The following is a 23,857-nucleotide window of genomic DNA, read 5'->3' on the forward strand; positions in this document are numbered from 1 at the left end:
GCGAAGGCTTCAGGTATGTCTCAATTTCAGCCCCCGTCCGCCTCGTTCATGCGGGGCACGACACCTCGCGCTGAAGAATCAATGGGCAGTCGCACGCCGCGTCGGCGACGAGATCGCGGTGGCCTCATAAAGCTCAAGAAGGGCGACGACGGCAAGAAGAGCTTGCTGGAGGCCATTTTCTCTAAGAAGAAAACTCCTACTAGCAGCAGCGGACCGCCTTCCAGCTCCCCGAGCGCCAACCGACGGCCACCCGCCCCCAATCCAGCTGCGGTGGCCCGCGGTGTCGAGATTCTACATTCAATGTTCCCCAAGTGGGAAGAGGAGACGCTGCAGGTCGTGCTGGAGGCTTATGCGTTTATTATGGAGGATACAATTACGGCTGTGCTTAACATGGAGAAAGCAGAGGACACGACAAAAGGGAGCGGGGAGGTATCCAGGGATACTGCTGACCGCACTAATTGGCCCGTTAAAAACCCATTACCCGATGACTTTCTGAGGGTGCGTTTATCGTGATAAAATGGGGTGCAGTATAGGTGACGATGCTAATGTCTAAGTTCTATTTGTTGCTATTGATGCAGTTGCCAGACGATGATGGAAGCGAAGAGGTGAAGTATGCACCATCGGAGGAAGGTCTTGCTGAAGAGGACGAAGAGGAGTGTGAAGAAAGTGAGAAGGAGGATGAAAGGGATGCTGAAGACAAAACTGAATTATCTGTGAAGTTTGACGCTGGAGAGGAGAACCGATCGGATAGATCGAATAGCACATTAGCGGAGGATGATGGCACGCTGTTCGGGAAGGAATTTGACGATGATACTGCGTCTACCGACGAGGTGATTACCCCCGTGCTCGATTACGCAGCTATACTTGCCAAGCAGAAGATGGTGGATGACTCGATGAACCAGAAGTTCCTCCCAGTGGAACTTCGCCATGAGCGATCGAGTATTTTCGACATTGCGCACATTGATGTCATAAAGAAGTGCAAGTTGGATTTGTCGGAAGCTGAAAAGCGCATTCGCCATCGGGAGCCGCATCTGGTGTTTGAGTTGCTGTCGAAAGCTAGCGAAATCTACCGCAGCGGTGTCATCTCGAGCCAGGAGCTCGACTATCTGCGTTCTATGATCTTATGCAGGATCCAGCCTACCAAAATGGTACGTCAAAGTAAAACTAGCTATCAGAACACTTGAGATATCTCGAACTAACTCGTTATGCTTTTGCGTGTACCAGTTGATGGACATGACAATGAATAAGAATGGCATGATCTCTGATCACGAATGGCATCTGCTCATCTTAAAGGCGAAAGGTGAGTTAGAAGCTTTCACTGGCTAAGTATTACAGAGCTAACGTGGTTTGTTTAGGAATTCGTCATGCGCTGTGCATCCGAATCTTCCGTGAAGAAAGCAAACCTGCCCGAAACAGTGGTCACATGGTGCGTATCTTCATTTCACGTCAGCTTTCCTTGTCGCGGTGTTTTGTAACTCACAGAGTTTTTGGTTGTGTTTGGTTTCCGCAGGAATATATCGTGCGTGTTGTGGATGTGGAAAGTGGCGTCGTTTGGTTTACGCGGAAACGCTTCCGTGAACTGTATAAGCTTCACCGCAAAGTGAGTTATCTGTGTGAATCAATGATATTCATTTCCACGCGTTCTAACTTGTGTGTATGTCTGCAGTTGAGCCGTCTATCCGGGCAGGTGAATGAGTGCGTGTTCCCGACTCGCCGTGGCCACGGCAGAAACTCGCCGAATCAGCTTGCCTACGACCGAGCACCTGTCCTGGAGAACTTTTTGCGTACCACCGCAGCACTTGTGGCTCCGTCGCCACTCACATTTTTACATGGTGTCGCCCTCAAGCAACTCCAACAGTTTTGAATGTACCGCATGTGGGTATCCTCGAACGAAACCGCACTCAGCCTATCTCACGAGAACTTCGTGTGTTCGTGTACCACACTGTAAATGATTCTACGTCCCCCGAGGGCAAGGCCTGCCAGAAGTTTCTCACGAAGATGAAGCAAAACGGCTTCAACTCTGGGAAGAATGTACTGGATGAAATTGGAGAGATTTTGGACGGTGTGCAGGAGTACATGCTGGAGCATCGATTCGAGGAGATGGAGCTCATTGTTCAGCGTTTGATGAAGCAGATTCTTGCCGGTAGCACTGGCAATCCGGCTTTAGGCCGGCACAGCTCGTTTGTGAGCTTGATGACAACCGATGCAGTGAGTAATCAGGACAAGTTACAGCAACTACTATCGGACGCGATTCGGCATGAACTGGAGGACCGTATCTGTGTACCACTGATGTGGGATCTGACCTAGTACCCTTGAAGGCATGTACAGCACGAAGAGCGTCAATTCCGCCAGCGAGTATTCCAGCTGAAAGGTAAACCGCAATGCTACTTTGGTATCCCGATGGACAAGATCTCGTTGAGTAGTTGGCGGTCTGTGGTGGATGTCATCAAGGAGATTGACGGTGCTTTCTTGCCTTTGGACAAGATGCAAAAGTTTGTTGCCAGCGCACAAAATCCACGCACTATAGAAGGTTGAACGCTCCATGTACCTCGAACGGCCGCACCATCGCCGACAGCGTTCGACGCCGATGGCAGGTTCGTTTTTGCAGCCGCAGACGTCTCCATTATCGATGAACCGGACGCTGTCGACGAATAGTAGCTCCAACAGATCGTCTCGGGGCTTGACTGTTGGGGATGAGTTCGAGGCACCCGCTGAAATCAATTCAGGTGCTCAAGAACCAAAGATTGAAGAGGACGCAAGGAAGAGTGACGCGTCCATCAAGACTCAAGAGGAGGACGTACTGAAAGGAGACGACTTCCTGTTCATTTTTATTGATGTGATTGTCCGCAGTGACCTGGAGGCCCCGATCCTCACACAAGTACTGCTGAATCGTCTCTGCGATCCCGAGAAGCGACGTAGCGAGTCCGGCTACTATCTCGCGACGTTCGAGGCTGCTCTGCACCACATCTTGTCACTGGAGCTTCCCGGCGCTAGGACGAAGCCATCGTGAATCGAGCCATGCTACCCAATCGCCGTAACCCCGTCAAGATAGAGCGACCAAGGACCTGCCCAATGCACTTTTGGATTCACAAATGGGACCGTTCGTTCTCGTTAAGGTATCTCGAATCCGAGCAGTTCATTTTAAACAGTACTTGAATCGAGTAGTTCGTTTTAAACGTACAAAGCGTATATTTTTTAATGGTTTGATTATACATGTATATGTATACCTGAATGGTCCGATTAAACAAAGTGTATAATAAATATTGTTTGAAAGGTCCGATTATACATGTTTAAATAAGTGTAGCCATTTCTAACCCGGTAGTTGACCGGTTTAATCGGTTTTATTGCTACTGTGTCTGCCACACCACAGTCTAAGGGGGGACTAAACCCATAGTGAAGCAGCGTCACTTCGAGACAGCAGCAACTTCCGCCCAAGGTGGCAGCGCAAGAGCAGAGCGTGCGGCACTTGGAGCCGCACTGGGGGGGCACCAGAGACTGCGCGTTCGGCCCTAACTTTAGCCCAATCCGCGCTCAATTGGCTGCATCGTGTACCGCCAAGATCTTCACCTTCATGTTCGGCATGGACCCGGTATTGTCTGGGTCGCTGTGCTTTTTGGTGCTGGCCATCGCCATGTACCTCAAATTCATCCGCGAGCAGCCATGGGGTGACGAGGAGATATCAGATCATAAAAGTAGCCCCGTGGACGGAGATGATACCATGCCCTTCTTGCATCCAGCGTCTCCAGCTGGCAGACTACAGGCTCAACAGCAGAGAGGAGCAGGACAGGGGCGACAACAGGTCAAACAGAAGCAACAAACATCCAGACAATCACAACAGCCACCGCAACCCCATCATGGGTATGCAGGATTCCAGCAGAGCCGTCAGACAGCGTCCTCAGCTGTGGTGGCGGCTGGAGTGGACGCTACAGCAGCGTCAGGAGCTACTTATTTACCCACCAAGAAGCAACCGATGAGGAGGAGGACTCACAGTGCTAACGCATCATCTACCGCCTCACCAAACAATAAGATTAAGAGTGGAGCAGTAGCTGCAGACGCAGGAGACCACAGTATGGACCAATTGCCCACTACCATCTACGAAGGAGCTAATTACGACCAGTTCAGACAACAAAGACAACCGCAGGATTCCGGACGCAACCAGCACCGCATCACGTTTGACGATTATGACGAAGAGATGGGATTTTTGTCGCCACCTCGACATGAAGACGCCGCGAATGATTCGCTAGAGAGCGTGTCTTTTGAAGCCGAGAGCGATGATTTTTACGACCTGGAGAACCGCCTTCCTGAAGATCATTTGCTGAATATTGCAGACACACCCGAACGCGGTCGCAAACCGCTTCGTATTGGTGAACAGTACCGTGGTGGTGCCTTGCTGGAATCAGCAGATCTAGCGGACGCATCTCCCGATGCGAAGACGTTAAAGACGAATATTGAGCGCCAGTTTGTGCGAGATGTCGCCCCGCCCGCACAAATGCAGCTTGAAGTTGCTCGAAAAGCTCGCATTCCGTTGTTTCTTCACTCGCCGATGTATGTCAGGACATCGGCGTCACCTTTGATTGACGAGATAGATGCCGAGTTTACAGCGGAATTTGCAGCGGAGGAGGCTCAAGTGGCAGAGGCTGGAAATGGTGAAGCACTAGCAGATCCTGCTGCTGGGGCAGACGCAGCAGCAGGGGCTGCCATCGCTGCCGCTGGTAATCCGGCGCGAAGGAGGAGGCCGAAACTGTCCAAGGCCAAGAACGACAGCTTGCATGTGGACTTCAAGGAGCTGCAGATTGAGGAGATGATCGGTCAGGGAGCGTTCGGAACAGTGCATCGCGCTAAGTGGCGAGGAACTGCGGTGGCCGTCAAGATCCTGGTTTGTCAGTATCTGACGGCTGACATCTTGGAAGAATTCGAGGCCGAAGTGCAGATCATGAGCATATTAAGGTACTTTTGCGTCTCATGAAGACCCTGGGTGTGAGGTTGATAACTAACTTGACTAATGTTCGCTATTTCGCTAGGCATCCTAACATTTGCCTGCTGATGGGCGCGTGTCTGGAGCCACCGACGCGCTGTCTTGTGATCGAGTATTTACCACGCGGCTCGCTCTGGAATGTCCTCCGTCAAGATGTTGTCATCGATTTGGGCAAGCAATACGGGTAAAACGTGGCAGAACTGGTTGAGTCCGTGTCAGCAACTGGAAATTCTCTAACATTTCTATTTGTGCTGGACTGCAGTTTCGCGCGTGATACGGCGCTGGGTATGAACTACTTGCATTCTTTCCAACCGCCGATTTTACATCGCGATCTGAAAAGTCCCAACTTGTTGGTCGATTCATCATACGCGCTCAAGATCTCTGATTTTGGGTTGGCACGGGTTCGTGCTCATTTCCAGACAATGACGGGTAATTGTGGCACCACGCAGTGGATGGCGCCTGAGGTTCTGGCAGCCGAGAAGTACACAGAGAAGGCCGATGTGTTCTCTTACGGTGTAGTGGTATGGGAGACCGTCACACGGCAGTGTCCGTACGAGGGCCTAACTCAGATCCAAGCGGCACTCGGTGTACTGAACAACAACCTGCGGCCGACAGTTCCAGAGAATTGCCCACCTTTATTCAAGAAGCTCATGACACAATGTTGGGTCAGCTCCCCCGAGCAGCGACCAAGCTTTGAGGCGGTGCTGGAGATTCTAAACAGCTCCACCGATGGCTCTTTACCTCTACAACGCGAGCGAAGAACTAGCGACGCGCATGTGCGGTAACCTCGCAAAGCAAACCAAGTGTATGTACGAAAGAGGGAAAGAGACGTAGTTAGAAATGAATACAGGGCATGCGAACGGACCACGCAGGCAAAAAATGTGAACAACCAACAATACAGCAAACATCGAACTCACTGTACTGTACAACCCACGGTGGGTCCCACCATCACTTCAAATCCCAATATAATGGACGCCGAAAAATGTCGCAAATGAATAAAGTCAGGGTTTTTCAGTGCAAATCTTAGGTTTTATTGAATTAAACCCCGATGGCCCTCAACGTACGTCATTCGCCAATCTTCGACCGAAGACGCAAGTGATCTTTTCTTCCTTCTGTATCACCACCACCATGGCTCCCTCCGCTGACACGACGCTGGGCCTTCTGGGCACGGGCAAGATCGGCTCGGCCGTCTTCACGGGCTTCTGCAGTGACAATGGCTGGCAGCCCAAGCACGCGTTCGTTTCGGCGCGCACTAAGGCCAAAGCTGAGGCGCTGGTGGCCAAGTTCCCTGGCCGCGTGACCATCGGCGCGTCCAACCAGGAGATAGTGGACAAGAGCGACGTTATCTTCATCGGACTGTTGCCCAACGTGGCGCGTGAGGAGCTGCCCAAGCTCTCATTTGCTGGTAAGAAGGTGGTGTCCATGATGGCCACCATCCCGTACGACGAGCTGCTGCAGCTCGTCAAGCTGCCCACCGAGAGCGTCGTGCGTTCTGTTCCGCTGCCTGCTGCCGCCAAGCGTGCCGGCCCCATCCTGGCCTACCCGGACAACGTATTTGCTCGTGACCTGTTCGCTCAGATCGGCACGCCTGTCATGGTGGCTGAGGAAGCCGAGATCACCAAGCTAACGGGCATCACGGCCCTTATCTCCTTCTTCTACGCCACGTGCGATACCACCCAGAAGTGGTGTGTCAACAACGGTGTCGGTACGTGCTATTCTCTTGACTACTGGATCAAGTTTATTGGGAATCAATGTGTTAATATCAAATCTTTGGCATGGACAGGCGACCAGGCTTCGCGCGACTACATTGCATCCTTCTTCCACGCACTGGCCACGGCCGGTGCCGAGTCCAACGAAGGCTTTGGAGAGATGGCCGACGAAGCAGCCACGCCTGGCGGTCTGAACGAGCAGGTGCACCGTGCGCTGCAGGGCAATGGCGGCTACGAGCTGGTGGCCGACCAACTGGACGCCATCTTCAAGCGCTTGTCTGGAACCGACCCGGCCCCGCGTCCCGCTCGCAGCTAAGTTGTTGCTGCCCTGTGAACTTTGTCGGTTGTTCATTAAAGACAGATACACGGGGTTCTAACGTCAAAAGAAATTCGTGCTGTTGCTTTTAGTGCCTGATCCAAGGCTTTTGATCTACTCAGTTGCCGTTAGATAGCACTGCCTTCGACTTAGTAGAGCCCTTGAATGGGTCTGATAGCACGCCGGTCTTTTGCATGAGCCAGAGCATTTTACCGGCGTCGTTCGAGCCTGGTATCCGCTTCCACTCGACTTTATGCACCTCACCAGACGCAGAGCGACAGAGTGTAGCTTGTACGGGCGCTAGCTTGCTTGCATCGACCGCCTGCAGTAAACAATTGATGGCCAAGCTGCCATCAGCTGCAAAGTATGGCTCCAGGAAGATCGAGCCAACTGCGCGTGTATCGGACACGCGACCTTCGCCAATGCAACTGCCATCCCACTCGCCCGTGACCACAAGACGGACGCTCGTGCGGTCCAAATTCATCGAGCTCTGCTTCAATCCGAACGACAACGCGTCGTGGTGCAGTGCCAACGCTACCTGAGAGCACACAGTCGTCTCCACAAATTCGCGCAGACCTTCTACGCCAGACACCTCGCGTTGAGACGCTATCCCCGTCTGAAGAAGAATCCGTGCTCCAGAAATGAGCACCTCTGTCGAGAAGTTCTTGCCGATATTCAAGTCAAAAGCTGACAAAGTCGAGTCAAACGCGCAAGTTTTCCACCGAGGACCCACATACACGCCGCGTACCGAATCGCATATTGGCTGCAGCAAACCATCATCCAAGACGCGACCTGACGCTGATGTTTGGAGCTTCTGGAAGGCAAGCACCGAAGATACCTCATCCAGGTATCGTGCCACCTCGTTTTTCAGCAAGTTATGCGCCAGGACAGTCAAGACTGTAGCCAGCGTTCCAGGAGTGTTGTCGTGCTTGTCTGCCTCACTTGCTGGACCCATACCTGCAGCGCCTGCACCCGTGCTAGAGTTCACGCCACCTCCAGCTGTTGTCGAAATATCCAAGCCTGTGTACAGCAATGCCCGGGAGATATCCTTTCGGCCGTGACGTGTCCGTATTTCTTGTTGCAGCAGCAACAGAGTATACCGACAGGTCTGCGTCAGGAAAGCTTCGTCACTGTCGGCGGGGGTTGAGTATGAAATGGATGATGCACGTCGTGGCTTGCCTGGGCTGCTCGTCGGCAACGGTGCATCCTCTACTGGCTCTTCCTTCACATCTACAGCGTCTTGGTCTCCACTGGAAGCCTCTTCGTTCGTCTTCTTTTCCTCCGTCGACACATCCTTGTTCTTTGACAAACTCTTTACGTCTACAAGTTTGATAGTCAAGTGGTATCGCTCGTTCACGCGGAGCTGAATCTCATCATCCAACACTTGCATAACGGAAATGTACGTGTCACTTGAGCTGTTATCCCTGCCGTGCTTCTTCACTGCATAGTTGCTGATGTTGTACGCTGTGTCTGTCCATTTCGACGTATTCTGAAGCGCCTCCTTCATCAATGTGTAAAAGAGTTCTTCGCAGAACACAGAGAACTGTACGGCCTTGAGAATTGATACATTGCGCTCCTCCAGGGTTTTCAAATCTTCGGGTGTGTCCTCGAGTTTATCCATCTCTGCTTTGGTCCTGCATTTATCATGAAACAGTATCCTTACGATCAGTTGCAAGTCATGCCTCATTCACAGTGCATACACCATCGTACATATGAATAAGGTGAGGTGACGGCAATGTGAACGTTCCCTCCTTTCCGGTATCTTTCGCTTCTAATTTGATCTAAGCGCAGTGATTAAATCCCAGCAGTTTGAGTCAGAGATAATAGACACCACACGAAATTGCGAGTAACTTCCATACCTGGATTGTGCGGGCCAGGAAATCTTCAGGTGTTTTCACGCGAACAAGTCCCTTCTCAGTGCGGCTCAGCTGCATAGCAACATTTCCATCAGTTACTATTCAATAGAAATACTTGTTGCTGCTGGTGATGGTACCTCGGCATACGCGAGATCAGCGATAGATCGGGTCTGTGGCACGAAAAACGATCCCGCTGTTGCAGCATCACATCGCTCCGTTAGAACCAGCTTAAAAAAAATAACCTCATGAAACCATCAACAACTTCACTCACCGCTACCGTAGCTGCAGTCCACCGCCAGTGGTTCGCCCGCTCGGAACGGCTTGGGGATATTTCCGTGGATGGGTGCGCAGATCTTCCACTTGCGCAGCATCTGCGTGATACCCTGGAAAAATACACTCTCCTTCTCCACGGTTTTTGCCAGTGCTTCAACACCATCCAGCAAAATCGTGCCACTCTCCTTCACCTGCGCATGCTTCGCCTCCACAAGATGCTCCAGTTCCTCTCTCTTAGGCGCCGTATTTTCCCGAATACAGCGCATTTCCTCCAAAAAGTCACGACGGCGAATCAAATCAATTGAATTGATGAGTTGGTGCAACTCTGCGACTGCTGCTTGGAGCTCCGCCACCATCGGGCGGTAGTGGATTCTCGGATCGATGACGTCCTCTTCTTCGTCGGCATCCTCGAGCTTCTCCTCGAGCTTCTCCGCGGCTTCAGTGGTCTCCATAGACTCGTCAGTATCCTCAGTCTTCACCTCACCAACCTGCTCATCGGCACCGTCCTCCGTCTTCTGTTTCTTCTTCTTGCGCTCCGTACGCACACGCTCCAACTCCTGGATCGAGTGCAGGAACAGCTGCGCCTCAGTAAACTCCCTAACAGCAACAAAAATCAGCAGTTACCGGTTAGATGTCCACCATTTTGAAGCATATAAAGCCGAATCGGCGGAGTTCATTACTGTTGGAGGATCTCCTTGCCCTGGTCAGTCACCATTTCTACGGCCTCATAGTCGGCCGGGTAGAGCGTCACACCCACGGTATCCGAGCCCTTCTCCTCCATCTTGTACGGGTACTAGTGTCTAACAAGTGTCCTGAGTTATAGCTGCGTCGAATCCGCAGGACACACACAGCAAGTCGTGCCTTCAGACGTCGACCTCGACACTTTTTGGTAAAATGTTGTGTGGCCAAGTTCCCCCCCAACTATCACATTTCCTCGTTTTAGTGACTTATTGCCATTAGTTGAAGTGAAAGCGAAGTGCAACCATGTTGAGACAGACGACGACGTATCCTGGTTATGAAAGACCTTTGCTAGCTCTGCTAGCCTGCAATTTTCATTAAAAACTAACCACCTTCCACCTTGAATACTACGACACTATTCACGCTCTGCGACAACTACACGGGCAGTCTTCGCGTTCGACTGTTTTTCTTGTTTTTCCTCACAGCAGCACAAGCTCCCCACTGCACCTCATGAGAAGTTGTACTCGCGCTTGGCGTACTCGATGGCTCCCTTGACCATGTTGATGGCACGCACTCGGTCTTGACGCAGAACACTGAAGGAAATCAAACCCACTAGTTGGCCCTTCTTATCCACCGCAGCACCACCGCTGAAGCCATTGTCCAGCTGCGCTGCTGTGCGGAGCATCGCTTTGTCGACTTCCTCGCCCTCATACACTTGAGAGTCTGTGCCGGAGCAGATTGCATGGTGTACTGTGATGGTATTGTGACCACTGCTAGGATAACCAAACATCCACATCTCGTCGCCTGGCTCCACGTTGTTTGAATTACCGATCCGTACTGCCGGTAGTTTCCCAATCGTTTCCCGAGACGTGCCCTGCAGCTTCGTCACTGTCCAGTTACGCGCGATCATTCGGTCTGTCACGTCTCCAATGTACAATCCACTAGGCGGGTCCGAGATCACCTCGCAATCCAAGCGGAGCAGAGCGTAGTCCAGTTCTTCGTTGCAACACTCAGGGATCACACGTGCATGATATTTCCATAACGGCGGCAGCGACGTAGATTCAGTGGGTGCGACCAAAATCATATACTCGTCACTGTAGATGCAATCGAACTGCTCTCCTTGCAGACAATGCCGCGCTGTAGCGATAAGACCGTCCTCGTGAATGATAATACCCGATCCGACGTTGCACAGCTCGCCCTCGTTCGTCAGAATGGCGATACGAACGGCCGATTGCTGTACGCGACGCACCAATCCAGCACGGAAATGCTTCATCTCAGCGCGTTTCTGTTTGAATCGAGCCACTGGTGTGATCGGCTTGGACTCCATTGACGGTCGCTCGTCATCATCGTCCTCGTTAAAGTCAGCCAGACACGCTGCTGCATTCAAAAGCTTCATGCGTGGTCCAAATGGGATACCGAGGTCACGCAGGTGACCAGCGTTCATCAGACACAGCGATTCAATGTCAATCTCCTCTGCTTCAAACAGTGCCGCATATTTACTGAGCTTGAGCGACGCCAGAAGACTGGACATGACCAAGAAGCTCTTCTTCTTCTCCGCAGCTTTGCGTGCTGACCAGCGGATAGCGAACTTGTTATACCAGGACAAGTTTTCGAAGCCAATACCATTCACGTCACGCTGGAATGCCACTAGAGACTCCCGCTGGGGACTGCTCTCGTCGTCTCCGAACTCTTTGATGTATAAAGGACGCCACGTGATGTCCAGCAGCGCTCGCTTGTACCAGAATCGACAGGTCATTGAGGCCAGACACAGATCCACGTGGTTCAAATAGCTCAGCATGTGCGTGAAGACGCCACGAGGCACCCACGCCTTGGAGTGCACAAAGGCGTTCATAGGCGGTTTGCTGCCGGACAGAACCTTGGGGAAGCACGTCTCACAGAGTCTGGACTTGTGCGTGTGGCCTGTTAGCGCCGCCTTGAACCTGGAACACTTGGCACAGAATAGGTAGCCACAGCGTCGACAGCGATGTGAGCGTCGCAGCAGCGAGAACTTTTCGCGACACAAGTTACACGAGTTGGAGGCGTGTTGAGGCGCCCAACGATCACCCCCTCCGTACGACGAGACGGACGATGATGTGGCCGAGAAAGCAGAAGATGCTGAGGACGCCGACGAGTAACGGGACACGCGACTCATCTCCTCGAAGCCCGTAGCGGAGCTAATGGTCGAGACCTGGCTGAGATTCATCTGTCTGGTACGCTCTGTAGCCGGGAAGCGGCTACCGGCATTGCCTCCGGCCTGCATTATTTGCCGGGAGCGCGCTGACAGGTTCAAATTGTTGTACGCGGTGTTAGAGCGCGCCGAGAGCGGATAGTGGCGCTTATCCTCGTCCATGGAGCTTTTGACACTGGCAGCGACAGAGAAGGACGACGCGTACTGAGGCAGTAAAGTCGCTGAAGCTGCTGCGGATGGTGACGATCCTAGCGCCCAAGAAGCGGTAGCCCTCGTCCAGCCGGTCGAGCAGTGCTAATGGAGCGCTCTCTCCCTCTCCTCTTCTTCGTGATTGTGACGGCTGATTGGAAGGTGGAGTCGCATGAAAAATAGCATTTTGGCCAATCGACGTGTCGCAATTCGAAACCGCAGGCACTGACTATCGGCGCGAAAAGGAGGGACGCTCGTTTCAACTGCCTGGAAGTCTGCAGCCGCACGAGTTGTCTTGAAGGAGTTGTTGGCTGCATTGCTGGCTTCATGCTGACTCGATGGCCGTTGCAGTGGCATTTCCAGTGGACTTTTATCACTTGCCAGTGCTTATTGTTGCGTGCAGTGCTGCTATAGCTCAACAACGGACAACCGACAAAAACTACTTCGCTTTAGATCGGCTAGTATCCATACAGATCGTCATTGGTCAGTCCTCGTTTTGTGAAGAATCTACTCACTAGAATCTAGTGACTATATAATTGGTAGTTATAATACGGCAACGCAAGTAAACTACGCAGCTCTACTTGTTCTTGCTGTGGTCTCACGTCAATGCAAGTGAGACCTTCGATATTTCGCGTTCCATTGCAGATACAGAACACGCCAAACGGATCTCGAGGCGATCGTCTCGCCGACGGAAACAAAGTAGTTTGGTAATAAAGTGGCAGTCCAGCTTAAAAAAGCCTTACACTAAAGGCAGACCATCATTTGAAAGTCGGCTATCAAGGATATGCGGTCCACAGCGTGGTCAACAGGATGGTCAACCGACATGTGAATGAAAATGTTGCAACCGTACGTCATTTTACCTTGAACACGTGGACTCCAGCGCGAACTTCATAGCTTCAAGGTGAAGCGATCTCTGTCTTCGATAAGATCGTGTACTGGCGAGCACGTGCAGGATTTCCATCGCAAATCGAGTTGTTGCAGATACTCGCGTCGTGACGATAAGAGCTTGATGCCACGCGGCATTTTTGTGTTTCGTGCCACACCATCGCCTGCTCTATGTCGTAACCATTTTGTCCAATCAAGACTCGCTTTTCATAAAAATTCAAGTTTTGTCCAATCAAAGTATACGTTTTAACAGTTCAGTCCGACCTTACAACAAAAGCATTTAGCTTAAAATACATCTATTGGTCAAAAGTATTAAGCAGGGCATCTACTTTCGGAGTCAACCGTTACGTGAGGCATCCGTCCGCTAGACGCACGCGAGCATTTCGAGTTTGGTCACCGCCCCCACTCCAGCAGCTACAAGTCCCGTACTACATACATAACCATCATGGCCCCCAAGAAGACCCAGCAGGAAGACGTCGGCATCTCGGAGAACGAGGTGCGCGCGCTGCTCATCGGCAAGGACGGAAACCTCACGCGTGACTTCGAGGCCGTGCTCACGAGACTCTTCATCTCGTTCCTCGAGAAGCCCACGGACAAGAGTCTGACGCTTGACAAGCTCAAGGAGTTCAGCAAGATCTGCAATGACGGCAAGCCCTTCTCGGACGAGGAGATCAAGGAGATCCAGACCTACTTCCAGTGCGATGAGAACAAGGGCCTGACACTCAAGGGCTTCAAGGACATGTACCACACCCAGTCTAGCGCCGAGCCCATGGAGACCTGGCGGGACATGAAGAAGCTCGGGTACGAATGCGCTCTTTTAGTATATATCGTGTTGCAACATTGTGTTAATTTCTTTATCTTTGCTGCAGATACGACAAGGAGCTACTCGAGAAGCGCGAGGCGGCTCTGCGCTGCCGCGTGTGCAAGGCTCCGTCCACGCTCGTGTGCTCGCGCTGCAAGGTGGTGCGATACTGCGGTGCTGAGTGCCAGAAGCAGGACTGGAAGGCCTCCCACAAGCAGAAATGCAAGCCATCCACGGTCTAAAATCTCAAGCTGATAAAGGCGACATACGGTCCCCCCTCCCTACTGGAAACTGACGTCATGCAGAAAAGAAACAGAGGACAAGAAGACAGAAAGGAGGAGGACAAAAAGAAAAGAAGGTGGCGGCAGCAGTACGCAGCGCAGAACTCGAAAGAGAGAGAGACTCGCGCGACTGCTGGGCGCTTCGTTAGGATAGATGCCATTCGCAGGTTTGTGTATGATCGAGAAACAAGAAACAAAGTCATCAAGCGAAATACTACATGTGTGAAGCTATAAACGCTCGAGTTATGCATTGCGTGCCATGATTCGTGCTGTTATGCATTGCGTGCCATGATTCGTGCTGTGGATACCTACGCATGGGGGACAAAACGTGGCAGTGTCGATTGTGACGTTGCGTTGAAGTTCAAATTGAATTTTGTGTTTATACACCATTTGTTGTGAGGTACACCATGAAGTCAGATCAGAGATACGGACAGCAAAGTTGCCTTTTTAGTCAATCTCGACGAGGTTCTCACCCCAGACCAGGTAAGATTGAGTGGAGATTAGCCCAAATTGGCCATGCAGCTCGGTATTTGCATCGCTGCAATCCTCGCCGTCTTTGAGGCCGTGTCGGCGTCGTCTCAGTTTCATTTGAGTCTTGTGGAGAAGGAGGACAATGGTCAGGTGCACTACATGGTGGATTGGGTCACAGCGTCGACAGTGAACTCGTCCCGGCTCATAGTTGGCACGTCCGCTGACGATCTGAGCTCCGCTGTCGACGGCAAACGTGCAGGCTTAGTAAGAGAAGCTGCAGATGAGGATGTGGCCTGCTGGTCGGCGCTGCTGTCTAATCTGGAGCCTGGCTCGACGATCTTTTACGCCCTCGAATCCGACGCAACGCAGCAGACTACGAGCTCGCTAGACTTTGATGAGTTATCGAAGTCTGACAGTCCCACAAAAAGTGGAATCATGAACTTCACGGTTCCGGACGGAGAGATCACGTGGGCAGTATTTGGTGACATGGGGGCGCCCATGCAGGGACAAGCAGCTGCAGTCTCGTTGCCAGCTTTAAAGGAAGCGCTCTCAGCCGATGGAGCATACAGCGGCGTATTGAACATTGGAGACTTGTCGTACGAGCTCACGGGCTCCAACGGACAGAATTACATGAACGAGCTTGAGCCGATCACATCGAAAGTGCCTATGATGACAACCGTCGGCAATGTATGCCCTGAATTTCTGGGTTTTGAGGGCAAACACGCTTACTAACTTGTGTTGTTTGTTGTTGTAGCATGAGTACCAATACGCACTGTCACCTTCACTCGCCGTCCAGAACTATTACCGTCGGTTCCAAGGAATTACGCTTGGTGCTGGAGCTGCCAGTGGTTCAGCTTCCAATGAGTTCTACAGCTTTTCGTCGGGACTCATCCACTTTGTGTTCATTAACACGGAAGTGTACGGCGACGAAGCCTATGCGGCGCTTCAAGAGGATGGCACATGGAAAGTGGACGAGGCAGCACGAAAAGTGGCAGGAACAGCACAGGCAAAGTGGCTCGAGTACGATCTGAGTCATGTGAAGCGCTCGGAGACGCCATACGTTGTTATGTGCGGCCATCGCCCACCGTTCAAGACGCCGAAAGCACTTAGCGAGCCAGGCAATCGGTTCGCCAAAGAGATCGTTCCGCTTATGAGCAAGTACCAAGTGGATTTGTACCTTTCAGGCCACGAACACACCTACTTGATGTTCGAAGCTTCGACTTTCAATGGCTACAACATCCCTCCGATCATCGTCAGCGGCAGCTCAGGCAACAACGAGTACATCCGCGAGGAAGCTGAGCTTGACATTGAAGGATTCGAGTGGAAGACGTTAATCCCCAAGTACGGATATGGCTATTTGACAGCAACAAAGGATGCAATGGAATGGCAATGGGGTTCTGCAGCTTCGGACGCGACAAATGAGCCTTCTAGTGCCATGTGGAAGAAAGAAGACGAGGTGAGCTTCCCAAAGCAGACCATTTCGAATGTGTATACCCCCGGAGGTTCTCCTGTGAGTGAGCCAGTTGACGTAGCTAGTGAATGGGCAAGCGCCACCTCCGGTACGTTGAATGTTGTGTTGCATTTCGAGCTGTGCTGCTTAGTGATTTTGTATGTTTTACAGGAAGTGGGGCTGGAACGGGTAGTGGCAGTAGCACGACAGGAAGCACTGCGCAGGAAACAACGGGATCCTCAGCATCATCCAGCTCGTCTGCATCGCCTACGTCATCTGCTGCTCCACTTAGCCTGAACTCTGTCACGTACGGTGTAATTAGTTTAGTTGTGGCCATGTCACTTTAGTGTAGTCAAAAGCTCGTGCACATACGTAAGCGGGTGAATATAACGCGGTGGATATGTTTCAATGTTATCGTTCGATCAGGATCAACATACATCAAGCGCAAGCAGTAGCACAACCTAGGCGTTCTGAGTTTCGGCCCAACAGGGCTGCTTGTCCGACAGAACGTAGAGCAAGTCGTCGCCCGTGACGACTTCAAATGGCTGGGGGTTCACGTATACGTATCCAAATGGCACACTGCGATCCTTTTCCGGTACTTCAATTCGAGCTTTAGACTCCGTGTCGTTGGCAGCATTCATGTATGGGTGGCAGCGATACAGCCCAATCACCAAAATGTCATCCGACGATAGCAGATAGTGGAAAACGTACTCGAACGAGCGTCCAACAAAATCGAGCGGCACCTCGACGGCGAACAGCGAGCTACAGTCAAGGTCCGGCTTGGATTTACCACCACGCAAAACTGCCCACGCCTCGCTCGCACGGGATGTGAACATGAACTCGCCCAGGATTTTCTTGATGCGGCCATTGAAAAACTGGTTGATCAGCAAACTATCACACAGCGACGTGCTGTAAGTTAATCCAGAAGTGAATGCCGGTGACAGGAAGAAGTTGCGCGAGAACGTCTCCGTAGACGAGAACATCGTGAGTTCATCTTCACCGTCAGCTTCAGGAAACCAGCCGTTCGCCAACAGATTCTGCGCCACAAAGTGCACACTGGCACGATTCCCCACCTCAGTGATAACTCTTGGAGCCTTATTCACACCAATGTAGCTCGTGATAAACCTGTGAAGTGCGATCGATTCCTACAATAATGCAATAGTCAGTGAGCGCGTCAATATTATAATAACGTGAAAATGCTGTGACATACCGCATCTTGGAGCAGCTCAGCGTTTCCCTCCGATGCAGTGTTCGAAGTCCCCAGGATCAGCACGCGATAGGCTTCAGGCACTCCAGCTCGGTTCAGGGTCTTGTGGCGATACGGGTCACCGATGACGAAGTGTACATCAGGGAAGTGGCTAAAACCATCGTAGATGTCGTCGTCGGGTAACTTTGCCGATAGAATCACCACTGGGTGGTACTGTTTGAGTGAGCGAGCACGTAGCGGACCGATAAGGTGCTCCAGATCGTTAGCAAAAGCTGTCTCGGCAGTCACACAGATCACGATAGGAGCGACTCCAAAGCCGAGTTCCTCCACGTCATCGATTACAGCGTCCTTTGCTGTTTTGGAGGGCTTCTTAAAGACAGGTTTATCGATACGATCTTCCCCCTCCGTCTCCTTCTCAGGCTCTGAGGTTTCATAGTCTCCGAACTGCCAATGTACGAAGCGTGCTTGGTGTCGTTTAAGTGGTGTTCTTGCGTCAAGCTCCTCACTCGATCCGGTTTCACTGCGCACTAGTGAGGAAGGAGACGACACTTGCATTTCTCTCCAAGCCAGCGGCATTGAAGCATTCGGAGACATTTCAGTCAGTGCACTGGCATCGGCTTGGGTCTGAGCAATCACGTATGCTGTCTCCCCACCCACACACGTGTACGAGTCGCCTGGGTTAAGAACCACCTTTCCTCTGGGTCCGTCGGTAACAGCGAAGACGATTATCCCATTGCAGTGAGAATAGGCGAGTGACGCCAACTCAGAGAATGTTTTACCAGCAACCACAGAGGCTGGTGGGAGCTCGACCACATAAACCTCATGACTCGCTCCAAGCAGATATCTATCCACCCAAGAGCCTTCTCCCTTATCGACAGCCGTAGATCGATCTTTACGCTTAGCATCACTGCCAAGCCCTTCATCGTTGTCATCATCAAAGCTCGAAGTCGACGTGAGGCTGTACATAAAGGTCGAGAAACCGGGGCAAATGCAGTTTTGGCCCAGTAACGACAGCGTAACCTCGGAAAGACAAAGAACGTTTTGAACTCCCATGTCGCGAACAAGCTGGCAGTGAACAGAGCGGTGTAGCTGTGCGAAAATGTGCGCCTTCGGGGCTTGACGCTTTGCCGCGAGTACACGCATCAGCGTGCGGTGGTCACTGGCCGAAAAATCTTCGTCACCCACGCGGTTTGTCAGCATGAAAATGGCATCCGCTGAGTCGCAAGCTGCTCGCTTGGCGTCGTCAACATCGAGCAGCGATCCCTGGATAAACCACACTCGCTTCGCGAAGAAAGGGTCCAGCAGCAGTGCCTTAAGCGACGTGGCTGGAGGTTCTTCACTCAATACAATTACGTGGACGCCAACGAAATCGTGGTCATTGTGGAAAATCTCGTGGAAGAAGTGGCTGATGCGCGAAGCAGTGAGGTCTCCACAGAGCACGACATGTCTGCTGCGGGATGAAGGCTTATAGCTGGCTTCCTCGTACGGCGAGACGGAGTTACTCAGATCCATAACGTTAGAGATCTGGTACGGGATGACGAGGATGAAAATGCAGACGAGCACGCCCACGAAGATCTTGGACAAAGCGTTTTCCGACGGTGGTTTGTCGATCGTCACGAAAGTCATCACCGAGTTGAAAAACGAGTTGAAAAAGGTCCATTCGCCAAGATTCTTGACCGAAAGCGTGCCGTCCATCGTCTCGGCGATCTGAATGATTCCAGCAGCTCCAAGCAAGATGCACGTAATCTGCAGATAGCACAGGAGCGCGAATTGACGCACTGGGTTCAGGTACGCATGGCAGCGACTAAGCACCGCTGATCCCGTCTTGTAGCACATAGCGAAGCGTACGGGGTAAAAGAAGCGCCACCAGGACTCACCGTACCAGAACGTACTACAAGCAACCAACAATAGTTTGGGAGTGAGAACAGATTAAGCAGAGTATTAGCAAGAATGTGATGACTCAACTGGTAGCGGATGAAGAACGAGGCCGGGAGTACTGGTAGAATGTTTGCGAGATAGATGAGCGTCGTTAGCGACAGGAGATAGTCCCGACGTCGGTTAGCAGAAAGATAGACGCCTCGAAAGGCGAAGTCAACTGCAAAGATCGAGGCGCAGATCAACTCGACCACCCAAATCGTGTGTGGCAGCTACGGGCAGTAGTATCTCTTTAGAATATACGTTAGATAATGGGGCAATAGATACGTACGCTGTTATATGGGATGTAAGTATTGGCAATGTACATGCCAGCGAAGACGATCGATACCAACGCCATGAACGAGTCGATGGCAGCACCGAGGTTTCCATTATCCAAGTGACTGTTTTCCACCAGATCAACAATCAGCACAGTACTACTAAAAAAGTATGGTATTAGTTTCTATGGGAATAAACTACGCACCGACTGATGCGCTCGATATCGTGGGCATTCCCGAAGACATCGAACTGTTTAGACTCGAAAGCAGCTTTGGCGCTGGCGGCGGCAGACTTAAAGGGAAGACAATTACGTCAGTATGTGTGTGGATGAAGGAGGAGATTGGTGTTGCAGATGGCGACCTCAGGGACGCTGCCGTAGCGCGTGTGCTGTTGACGCAGTGGCCGATGCTCCATGGTGAGCGAAGGTACGTATCAGGTCGAATGACTAGCATCGGGTTGAACCCACACATTCAAGCGACATTTCGATTTGACATGGAATTGTAATAAGAATGTTCTTCTTACAAGAATCAAGTCAATGGGAATGTTGCTCCAAAGGATCCTTACATACCGTAAGTTGAAGAGATCGTGCTGACTGACCAATCAGGAAAAGGGGTTACTGTAGCTCTCATCAGATTGAAGACAGGTATAACGCCATTACAACCAGTCCATTCAACAGCTAAATTCTATGCCGTGTATATTTAAGCCATGTGCCCACTTTCTTTCGGCGTGACAAAGCGATACCTCTGCGTCTTCACCACAACTGCCACGAGTGCGAACAGCAGCGTCACTCCCGTTATCGCACTAAACCCTTGCGCTGGAAACGGATATGTAGATACCATAATTATCTCGTCAAAAAGGGCCTTGTCTTCGTGGTCATAGACGCTCGTGATGTAGGCCACCATTCCATCTTCGTGAATGAGCGACATGCCGATCGATACAGGTGCACCAATGTCAATGTAACAGCTCGGGCAAGACGACGTCAAAGGCCACTGGTGTCTATGAAGCCTCGTGTTTACTGAGTTATGCATTTTCCAGGCCCACGTCACCACCGCGTGGGGCCCATTTGAATCGCTGGCTGCCAGTTCGTCCAATAAACTCTCCGGGTTTGCCTCCATAAAATGTTGACGGCACTCCTCGCAGCCGAAGAAATGTTGCATATACACTCGAATTGCTGCCACTGTATCGCTAGGTTTCCAGTTTCCCACTGCATTGCCAGCCTTAGTGTCTCTCGTAGTCATGCTATGGAACAGCGACCACAGACCACATGTGTAAGTCTTGCACACTGCCCATTCGGATTCTTCATCTCCCCGTGAATCAAACAGATCGCTAGGAAAACTCGTTTCTTTTGCCATGGGTCTCCACTTCTTGATAAGCTTATTCCACTCTGTTAGAGACCAACTTCGTTGTGTCTTCATCAAGTCTACTAAGTTGGTCATAGCCACACGGTTGCCTTCCACTGGAAAAGTAACAGCAAGGGCGCTTACCCACTTCAACGCAGCCTCATAGCGCTCGCCTTCCAGGACTGGTGCTCCGATGAAAAGGCTGTTTTCGAGAGCAAGCATCGCAGCCTTCCCAGCATCACGCAGTCGCTTATACTTCATATGAATTGATGTATCATCATTCATCACTCCAGTGGATGGTGGAGTGACTCGGCCATCCTCTTCGGCATCATGATGCCGCAGCTTCTTCACCTCGACGATGGTCGAGATATCCATGCCAGATTTGATACCATGCTCAGCCAGCAACCCTTCCACCCACTCCACCACTGGTTCAACCTTCTTACGGCCTCTTACCTGCATCTTTGTCTTCTCATTCGATCCCAGTGGCACATGATGTGCCTTAACAGAAGGGTACGCGTGGACCTCCTCGCGCTGGCAGACATCCTTGTGTTGGTTGCAATCCACCGCTCCCACCTGCACGACCTTGGACTCGTGGTAAAATTCACCGACCTTTTCCCACTCGGGCGCGAACATCCTGCAGTGAGCGCACCACGACGAGTAGTAGTCGACAATCCAGACCGAGTCCGATTCGACTAGCATAGCCTCGTAGTCCTTCACGTCCAGCGAACGCACCACCAACGACCCGTTGAACAGCGGCCCACGATCTAGAGGCGAGGACATAGCTGCATTAAGAAGGAGCAACGCGGCCAGCGTCACTAGATTCCAGTGCGCCATGATGACAATTGAGCCGGTATCAAGTTGTCTGACTAGATCAGCATAAGTCCATTCGGAATTATTCGAAGCCTTTTGCCACACAAATGCTACATTAACTGAAGTTGAAGTATCCTATGCTCTGCGGAATTGCCGCTGCAACACCGACAGCTTGGCGTCCGACCAGGGTGTACCTGCATCGGACTCCGGTTGAGGCAGTTTAGGGATGTCGAATTTGACGCGTGCACCGTTGCCGATTGCCAAAGCGTCCTGCACCACAGCTGCGACTACCGGAGTGAGGCCGTTGTTGGATGCTTTGGGCGTAGGTAGTCGCGAGTCCGAGCTGCTCGTTCCTAATGGCAATTTCTTTGAGAATTTTGGCTCGGATGCTGGAGACGCCCAGTCTGGCAACCCATCGAGGGCCCCAGCATCGCTCGCCATTTGCCATTTCATGCGCAGCGAACGGAGTTCAACCGTGAGCTGTTTGTTCTCCTTGCGCGCAGATGAGCGCGTCCAGTCCAGTTTATTGCGCACGTCAATGAACTTCTCGTCCATGAGGCGAAGCTGGTCCTCCAGTATGCGTGCACCTTGTTCCAACTCAGCCACTTTTGCGTCCTGCGCAGCATTCTTTCGAGTCGCAGAGGCCAATTTGTCCTTCGTTTCGAGCAGCTCCTTATCCACACGACGTTGGGCCTCCACTGCGCGGGTCTTAGCTGCAGCTTCATGCTTCAAGTGCACCATAAGTTTCTCTACATGCTCTGAGAGAGCTGCAACTTTCTCACCCAGCTCTTTATTGACTTGCTCGCTCTTGCCACGCAGCTCCTTCTCGACGCGTTCACGACCCACCATCTCGACCACTTTTTCGCGCATGCTTTGCAGGTCGCGGAGTCCAGCTTGAGCAGTGTCCAGCTCGCTCTCGAGTCGTTCAGTGCGCTCAATGAGCCGCTTATTTCGACTTCGAAGCACTCGCATTTCACGTTCCAATCGTCCAACACCGCCAAGGCCCAGTGCGTCTAAGGCTGAAAAGCTCTCGACGTTAGGTAAGTGACAAGAGGATGGCTCTGTGCTGTCTTGGACTTCATCTGTCGCGGGTTCTAGCGTAGATGAAGAGCCTCCAGCAAGCTGCCACTCATGCTCCAACGCCTTCAGACGCAGGCGCACCAGCTCTTCAAGCTTCACGTGTTGGTAAAGTGAGTCATACTCGCATGTGTCTTGACTAGTGAGCGTGGGCTCAAGGCCAATTCCACGAAGTAGAACGCGACGGATATTGCCAACTTCCTCTCGAAGTTGTGCCAGCTCGGCTTTAGTCTTATCAAATAGTCCCGCCACGCGAAGATGCTTTTCACCTTGCTGCACAAGCTGCTCCGACTTGATGAAAACCTCCTGTTGAAGTCCTCGGATTCGTGCAGCATAATTGTTGCCATTGGGACCTGTGAGCGATAGCAGTGCCAGTTCATCCTCTAGTCCTTTCACGCGTGCCGTAGTCTCATCAAGTTGCTCCTGAGTCTCTTGAATTTGCTGTTCAGCTCGACGTAGCAATGCGCTTTGGTTTGCTTCGCGCACGTCCTCATTCGCCGATGCTGCTTTCAACTGGTTTTGCAAGCTTGCAACCTGTGTCTGTAATTCCTCCATTTTGCTTCTAGTATTGGTGAGATACTGCTGCTTAGCAGCAAGTTCATCTTCGTGAGCCTTCTGAGCGTCGTACTGAGCCTGCTGGAGCTGATCATACTGTACTCGAAGCGTGTCGTACTCAGCACTGAGCTGAGCGAAGCGATCGTCACGTTCATCAAGCTGTCGCTGGAGCTCTGCTTCCTGCTGCTCATGTGATGCGTCCGAGTCACGAAGCCGCTCCAGCTCTGCTTGATCACCCACCATCTGTGCCTTGCAGGTGTTAACGCTTTCTTCCAGCTGAGCTATCTGCTCCTCCAGATCAGCCTTCTCAGCGGCGAATTGCTCCTCCGCATATCGTCTTGTCTCCTCGATCTGCTCCTCTGCGTATCTCTTCGCCTCATCCAAGGCTGCGTAACTTTCACGCCACTGACCATTCTCCTCCGTTATGGCCTCAATTGTTTGAGTTAGTTCAGTAGTTCGCAGTCGCTCCTGCTCCACAGCTGCCTGCATCTGCGCCTTCTCATTCGCATGCTCTCTGTAGAGCTCGTCATTGGCTTGTCGTAGCTCGGCAATCTCCTCCTCGAGCGACTTCGATGCCATGAATACTAGGAAGCGTCGCCACTGCA

General features: G+C 51.8%; 12 protein-coding genes across 16 annotated transcripts; 7 read left to right on the forward strand and 5 right to left on the reverse strand.

The window, feature by feature from the left end:
- Positions 1-15: 15 nt before the first annotated feature.
- PPTG_04945 (hypothetical protein) lies at positions 16-1,864 on the forward strand (the record flags this gene model as incomplete). The annotated part of the gene is made up of 6 exons (XM_008897290.1): positions 16-498; positions 579-1,148; positions 1,225-1,300; positions 1,356-1,426; positions 1,511-1,600; positions 1,667-1,864. The coding sequence occupies 6 exons, from the start codon at positions 16-18 to the stop codon at positions 1,862-1,864; spliced, it is 1,488 nt and encodes a 495-aa protein (XP_008895538.1).
- A 134-nt stretch (positions 1,865-1,998) lies between these two features.
- PPTG_04946 (hypothetical protein) lies at positions 1,999-2,307 on the forward strand (the record flags this gene model as incomplete). Its single annotated transcript, XM_008897291.1, has 1 exon — positions 1,999-2,307. The coding sequence occupies one exon, from the start codon at positions 1,999-2,001 to the stop codon at positions 2,305-2,307; it is 309 nt and encodes a 102-aa protein (XP_008895539.1).
- Positions 2,308-2,587: 280 nt separating this feature from the next.
- On the forward strand, positions 2,588-3,010 carry PPTG_04947 (hypothetical protein; the record flags this gene model as incomplete). Its single annotated transcript, XM_008897292.1, has 1 exon — positions 2,588-3,010. The coding sequence occupies one exon, from the start codon at positions 2,588-2,590 to the stop codon at positions 3,008-3,010; it is 423 nt and encodes a 140-aa protein (XP_008895540.1).
- A 352-nt stretch (positions 3,011-3,362) lies between these two features.
- Positions 3,363-5,902, forward strand: PPTG_04948. 2 transcript variants are annotated; one of them, XM_008897293.1, is made up of 3 exons: positions 3,363-4,947; positions 5,022-5,159; positions 5,238-5,902. In XM_008897293.1, exons 1-3 carry the CDS (start codon positions 3,572-3,574, stop codon positions 5,758-5,760), a joined length of 2,037 nt encoding a protein of 678 aa, XP_008895541.1. In that variant the 5' UTR covers positions 3,363-3,571; the 3' UTR covers positions 5,761-5,902. The 2 variants fall into 2 exon arrangements, with proteins under 2 accessions (XP_008895541.1, XP_008895542.1); XM_008897294.1 differs by having other exon boundaries at positions 5,022-5,902.
- Positions 5,903-6,045: 143 nt separating this feature from the next.
- Positions 6,046-7,740, forward strand: PPTG_04949 (hypothetical protein). The gene is made up of 2 exons (XM_008897295.1): positions 6,046-6,680; positions 6,759-7,740. The coding sequence occupies exons 1-2, from the start codon at positions 6,104-6,106 to the stop codon at positions 6,998-7,000; spliced, it is 819 nt and encodes a 272-aa protein (XP_008895543.1). The 5' UTR covers positions 6,046-6,103; the 3' UTR covers positions 7,001-7,740.
- On the reverse strand, positions 6,634-10,039 carry PPTG_04950. 2 transcript variants are annotated; one of them, XM_008897296.1, is made up of 6 exons: positions 9,810-10,039; positions 9,128-9,726; positions 8,994-9,049; positions 8,860-8,928; positions 8,711-8,781; positions 6,634-8,634 (listed from the first exon to the last, which is right to left on the reverse strand). In XM_008897296.1, exons 1-6 carry the CDS (start codon positions 9,908-9,910, stop codon positions 7,119-7,121), a joined length of 2,412 nt encoding a protein of 803 aa, XP_008895544.1. In that variant the 5' UTR covers positions 9,911-10,039; the 3' UTR covers positions 6,634-7,118. The 2 variants fall into 2 exon arrangements, with proteins under 2 accessions (XP_008895544.1, XP_008895545.1); XM_008897297.1 differs by lacking the exon at positions 9,810-10,039 and having other exon boundaries at positions 9,128-9,748.
- Positions 10,040-10,100: 61 nt separating this feature from the next.
- Positions 10,101-12,357, reverse strand: PPTG_04951 (hypothetical protein). The gene has a single exon (XM_008897298.1). The coding sequence runs from the start codon at positions 12,155-12,157 to the stop codon at positions 10,316-10,318; it is 1,842 nt and encodes a 613-aa protein (XP_008895546.1). The 5' UTR covers positions 12,158-12,357; the 3' UTR covers positions 10,101-10,315.
- Positions 12,358-13,357: 1,000 nt separating this feature from the next.
- On the forward strand, positions 13,358-14,540 carry PPTG_04952 (hypothetical protein). The gene is made up of 2 exons (XM_008897299.1): positions 13,358-13,870; positions 13,939-14,540. Exons 1-2 carry the CDS (start codon positions 13,515-13,517, stop codon positions 14,111-14,113), a joined length of 531 nt encoding a protein of 176 aa, XP_008895547.1. The 5' UTR covers positions 13,358-13,514; the 3' UTR covers positions 14,114-14,540.
- A 43-nt stretch (positions 14,541-14,583) lies between these two features.
- PPTG_04953 (hypothetical protein) lies at positions 14,584-16,483 on the forward strand. The gene is made up of 3 exons (XM_008897300.1): positions 14,584-15,310; positions 15,378-16,182; positions 16,245-16,483. The coding sequence occupies exons 1-3, from the start codon at positions 14,669-14,671 to the stop codon at positions 16,418-16,420; spliced, it is 1,623 nt and encodes a 540-aa protein (XP_008895548.1). The 5' UTR covers positions 14,584-14,668; the 3' UTR covers positions 16,421-16,483.
- Positions 16,112-19,994, reverse strand: PPTG_04954 (hypothetical protein). 3 transcript variants are annotated; one of them, XM_008897302.1, is made up of 7 exons: positions 19,831-19,947; positions 19,676-19,761; positions 19,487-19,595; positions 19,246-19,427; positions 17,284-19,171; positions 16,446-17,218; positions 16,199-16,371 (listed from the first exon to the last, which is right to left on the reverse strand). In XM_008897302.1, the coding sequence occupies exons 1-6, from the start codon at positions 19,882-19,884 to the stop codon at positions 16,535-16,537; spliced, it is 3,003 nt and encodes a 1,000-aa protein (XP_008895550.1). In that variant the 5' UTR covers positions 19,885-19,947; the 3' UTR covers positions 16,199-16,371; positions 16,446-16,534. The 3 variants fall into 3 exon arrangements, with proteins under 3 accessions (XP_008895549.1, XP_008895550.1, XP_008895551.1); XM_008897301.1 differs by having other exon boundaries at positions 16,112-17,218; positions 19,831-19,994; XM_008897303.1 differs by having other exon boundaries at positions 19,676-19,947.
- Positions 19,995-20,168: 174 nt separating this feature from the next.
- Positions 20,169-21,644, reverse strand: PPTG_04955 (hypothetical protein; the record flags this gene model as incomplete). The annotated part of the gene is made up of 1 exon (XM_008897304.1): positions 20,169-21,644. The coding sequence occupies one exon, from the start codon at positions 21,642-21,644 to the stop codon at positions 20,169-20,171; it is 1,476 nt and encodes a 491-aa protein (XP_008895552.1).
- Positions 21,645-21,755: 111 nt separating this feature from the next.
- On the reverse strand, positions 21,756-23,831 carry PPTG_04956 (hypothetical protein; the record flags this gene model as incomplete). Its single annotated transcript, XM_008897305.1, has 1 exon — positions 21,756-23,831. The coding sequence occupies one exon, from the start codon at positions 23,829-23,831 to the stop codon at positions 21,756-21,758; it is 2,076 nt and encodes a 691-aa protein (XP_008895553.1).
- Positions 23,832-23,857: the final 26 nt, after the last annotated feature.

This window comes from Phytophthora parasitica (genome assembly GCF_000247585.1).
Source record: "Phytophthora parasitica INRA-310 unplaced genomic scaffold supercont2.5, whole genome shotgun sequence".
In the NCBI taxonomy this organism is placed as follows: Eukaryota; Oomycota; class Peronosporomycetes; order Peronosporales; family Peronosporaceae; genus Phytophthora; species Phytophthora nicotianae.